The sequence below is a fragment of the Ptychodera flava genome, chromosome 2 (genome assembly GCF_041260155.1).
Source record: "Ptychodera flava strain L36383 chromosome 2, AS_Pfla_20210202, whole genome shotgun sequence".
NCBI classification, from domain to species: Eukaryota; Metazoa; Hemichordata; class Enteropneusta; family Ptychoderidae; genus Ptychodera; species Ptychodera flava.
Window position 1 is genome coordinate 41,387,708 of NC_091929.1, and position 5,136 is coordinate 41,392,843.

The window sequence follows — 5,136 nt, forward strand, 5'->3', positions numbered from 1 at the left end:
ACCATTATGAAAAGCGTCAGTTTTTGAATCTTCTGAAATATAATATAATAACACATCAAAAGGGGTTACACAGAAAATGTTGTAATGTTGATTTCAGTAAAAGATCTTCTGTTCAAACAGTTATGCCAGGGTAAGAAAATTATTTTTTGCATCCATTTGTAATCAGATAAGCGCTAGAAAAACAAACGCACAAAACAAATATGCCATTATTAACACGATTTAAACTAATTTGGGATAATTGGATGGTGAAGTAATGTCGACTTCATCTACAAATGTAACCTCATCTGCTTTTCTTTTTACGTCACACGCTTCTTTTTATGAGTAATTTGCACTATTGTAACATTCAGCTATACTGCACCTAACACTTTTGAGAAATTTGAAAAATATGAAAATCCAATTATCATTAATTCTCTCATGCTATCAGTACCGACAAACTTACTGTCACAGGGACCCTGAAGGTAGGAACAAATCGTAAAAGAAATATAGAACATAGTTCAAAATGAGAGAGAGAGAGAGAGAGAGAGAGAGAGAGAGAGAGAGAGAGAGACAGAGAGAGAGAGAGAGAGAGAGAGAGAGAGAGAGAGAGAGAGAGAGAGAGAGAGAGAGAGAGAGAGAGAGAGAGAGAGAGAGACAGACAGATAGACAGACAGACAGACAGACAGACACAGAGAGACAGAGAAGTATTGGTTATGCCTCCTAGCACTTTTCGTGCCCAGCTTCAGGGTTGATAGTTTTGCAGTTTTTAGTCTCTCCCACTGGCTATCTTATATTGCAGGGAGCACTCCCAATACGCTGGATGGCACCCGAATCACTGATGTCTAGCACGTTCTCAGCAAAATCTGATGTCTGGTCTTACGGTATTGTATTGTGGGAAATAGTCACACTGGGTAAGTGCCATCTTAGACTCAGATTTCTCTCCGATTCTTGCATATCTGCTTCAAACAAGATTGGGACTAATTTTGGATAATTGGATCTTCATATTTTTCAACTTTCTCAAAAAAGTTACATGCCATATAGCTGAAATTTGCAACATTACAAATAACTCATATAAACAAGAATTTAACTTAAAAAGACAAGCAGATGAGCCTACATTTGCAGATTAAAACGAACTTACTTCACCGTCCAATTATCCCAAGTTAGTTCAGTCGTGTATTTACAAATAATATCTCGCTAAAATCCAATTCCATTTAAGAAAATAGCCAAATTAACGATTAAAGGATAGGATTGCTTAATGTAATGATACAGAATAGATAATCCTTTGCCATGTAATCACATCAGATTCATCATGGGATCAATCACCTTTCTTTTGTTTACCCCAGGTGTCCTTCCTTACCAAGACTTAACGAACAAGGAAGTTTCAGAATACATAAAGCGCGGACAGCGCATGGAAAAGCCAAAACACTGCAACGATGAAATGTAGGACATTAAAGGGACAAAGTCGGCCATTTTTCATGAATTTTGTTTGATACAAGATACTATTTATATTGTTTGATATGTTGAAAGATACTGAATGAATGGGTGACCTTGCATATATTTGACCCCGGTTTTAGACACAATACATGAAACGATAGCGAGAATGAATTAATGGTCATGACCATTAATTCTTTTTCGCGATGGCTTCATTTGATTTGTCTAAAACCGGGGTCAAATATATGCAAGGTCACCCATTCATTCAGTATCTTTCAACATGTCAAACAATATAAGTAGTATCTTGCATCAAACAAAATTCATGGAAAATGGCCGACTTTGACCCTTTAATACATAGACCATAAAGTTACTCGTCTCAACGTGCAATACAGTACTCGAAGCAAACTTGTAGAGCTATGTATGTATGTATGTATGTATGTATGTATGTATGTATGTATGTATGTATGTATGTATGTATGTATGTATGTATGTATGTATGTATGTATGTATGTATGTATGTATGTATGTATGTATGTATGTATGTATGTATGTATGTATGTATGTATGTATGTATGTATGTATGTATGTATGTATGTATGTATGTATGTATGTGTCTATGTATGTATGTGTGCATGCCAGATTAATATCAGTCATTCCACTTTATATTACATCTGATAAATTTTGTTTTAAAGTGTTCATATTTATATCAAATGGCGGCTCGCTTGGTCATTTTCTCTACCAGATATGAACTGATGTTGAAATGTTGGTCACAAAAGCCTCGAAATCGCCCTGCTTGTGCCGAGATCTTAAGTGAGATCAGAAGAGTCACAAAGAATGAAGTGAGTATATTTCTTGCCAAGGTGTCAGTGTACTGCTATCCTCATGTTTGTATTTCTGTATTTCTGTATTTCTGTATTTCTGTATGTATGTCTGTATGTATGTATGTATGTATGTATGTATGTGTGTGTGTGTGTGTGTATGTATGTATGTATGTATGTATGTATGTATGTATGTATGTATGTATGTATGTATGTATGTATGTATGTATGTATGTATGTATGTATGTATGTATGTATGTATGTATGTATGTATGTATGTATGTATGTATGTATGTATGTATATATGTATGTATGTATGTATGTATGTATGTATGCATGTATGTATGTATGCCATCCATTTGTAGACAAACATTCATACAATAGGCAGGATGCACATTTTAATTGACGACAAGTGCTACAAGAGTGAAATACCACAAGCTATTGCAAACTGTTTGCAAAATACCATTGATTTACACTGTCTGTTCACTATCAATAATAATTGTCGGTGACATTCTTAGATTCTGAGATTTGCTTACCCTCCTTGTTGTTTTTAGGTCGTTGACCTCAACGAATACAATTTTGAATTGTACGGTAATTTGAACGACTTGTGATTGACAAGAAGGTCTGCGATTGTGACACGAAGGAGAAAATGTTACGAGTACACCGTCATGCACTGTCGTCGTCTGTAATCTTAATTCACTGAATAATCAGATGAAATGAATACCAAGTAATCGAATATATCCCTCATGCTTTACTTGCTATGCTTTAATATCTGACAGAAATATCTCAATTCAGTTATAACTTCTTTTAGCTTTATCGATGTTGTCTCTGTACTTCACTTTGTCATTGAACGTGCTGTTCACTTTACATCATGTGGTGTTAATTTCAGAAAACCGGATATTTTTGTATTACACGATCATGCAACCTTTTCCAGTGTATTTTTTGTTAGGTTTGTTTTTATTACGTAAGATTTCTAAACTTTTTGTATTCCAGCTATTGAAAATTATATTCATCCCCGCAGTGTTTTCCATCCTAAATATTTCGATGGAAACTAATTAATACTTAGGATAATCGATATAGTTTTTAAGTCTACACTTTTTGAATTGGAGATTACAACTGTAATGTTGGAAAATGTTCTAATTATTCTTGATCAGTTATCAGTATTTCCTTTTTTTCTGACAAATGTGCAGTAACTGTAATATCCAGTGCACAGCATTCATTGACATCAAATCTGTCCAAATGTAATCGAGCCTGTTTCACGTGCTATGAGCATTGGTGTTATTGTTGACGACAATCCTACATTCAAACAACACATCACTACAACCTGCCTTGCATTTCATTTCGTTCTCCGCACAATCGGCTGCACCAGAAAGTACCTGTCTCAGGGTTCCTGTGCCACTCTCATCCATGGCGTTATATCATCAAAGCTGGACTATTGCAACGCTTTAATTTATGGCTTGCCTGATGTTAATTACAGCGTTGCAACGTACTCAAAACACAGCAGTCACCCAAATAAGGACATTGGATCACATTGGCCTACACCTGTTCTCAAGCAACTTCATTCGCTTCCTGTACCTTACCGTATTGTGTTCAAACTTTTGCTCATCGCTTACAAGGCCCTACATGGACTCTCTCCACAATATCGTCCTGTTCTTCATCACGTGCTCTCTATCCATAGGATAATATATAAATGCATTCTGCATACATCCAGATGAAATCTGACCTCCTATTCTTGCCGCTCATTCTCCTCAGCAGCTCCTGTCCTTTGGAACTTTGTACCCTTGGACATTAAGATCTCTCCCGATCTCAACACTTTAAAAAGACGCTTAGAAGCTGACATCTTTTAAAGTGTACTCCCCATTACTCAAAACGTCACTTGACATTGTTTATCTTTGCATATTAGGCGCTATAGAAATTGTTAGCTAGCTAGCTAGATAGATAGATAGATATATAGACTGCAAGGGTGTGTAAGGGAATGTACGGTAGAACTGAAGTCGATAAATGAACTAAATGTCGGAAAAATTGAAATGTTATAGGAACCATGGCATTGATAATATAATGATTGCATCGTCAAATATATTTCGAAACCATAGGTTGTTGATAATCAGAAAATATTCCTAGCATGATTATGGAAAATCTACCCAAATATTAGGACTGAAAAGGAATATATGGTGAGGTTGAAAATCTTTTACAAATTATTGTAATCGATTTACCTTTTAAATTCAGCATTTCTCATATTAGCCGGTTTAACAGGCTCCAGCTATGACAAAACCTCAGTTCAATATGCATACATTCTCTGGTAAAAATATGATAGCTAAAATGACATCATACATGATGAGTTTGTTATGGAAGCCGTGCGGATGATTTCCTTTCCGTTTAACCTGACTGTTTTCTACAATAAAATTAAACTGATATGTAAGGTGAAATGGGCTTCGTAAGAGTGTTTTCGTTATCATGCTGAGTCAAACGTATTGAAGCGCCAAGATCTTTCTGTTAAGAGCAAATCTTATTTTTGATTTGCTAAACCAAGGAACGTTACCAAAGAAAGAAACAGACGCAAAAGTATTTTGATGCAACGTGTCATAAGAGCTGGTTATGAAGTATCTTAACGTTTATGATTATGTACTGAGTTGTATGAGATTAATGGTTTAGTTTCTATAATAAGTCTCCGTTGTGGAATAAATTAAGTGAATGCAAAGAAACTGACGTGTCTGACTTGATATATAATCGAAGAGAAAATGTGATTGTTTTTGTTCGGTGTCTGAAAAAGCTTACGATTTCTACGTTGCACTACTGAATGATGTTAGTTTAATCCCAAACATTGGATCAAAATGTCATTTTTGTACCAATCCATATAAATGAATGAATTGTTATTACCGGAAAGACTTTATTAAGGCCACGCCCTGAACCT

General features: G+C 35.4%; 1 protein-coding gene across 1 annotated transcript; it reads left to right on the plus strand.

The window, feature by feature from the left end:
* The first annotated feature begins 413 nt into the window (after positions 1–413).
* LOC139120920 (tyrosine-protein kinase receptor Tie-1-like) lies at positions 414–4,930 on the plus strand. The gene is made up of 5 exons (XM_070685512.1): positions 414–458; positions 776–887; positions 1,320–1,416; positions 2,150–2,246; positions 2,780–4,930. Exons 2-5 carry the CDS (start codon positions 797–799, stop codon positions 2,834–2,836), a joined length of 342 nt encoding a protein of 113 aa, XP_070541613.1. The 5' UTR covers positions 414–458; positions 776–796; the 3' UTR covers positions 2,837–4,930.
* The last annotated feature ends 206 nt before the right edge of the window (positions 4,931–5,136 follow it).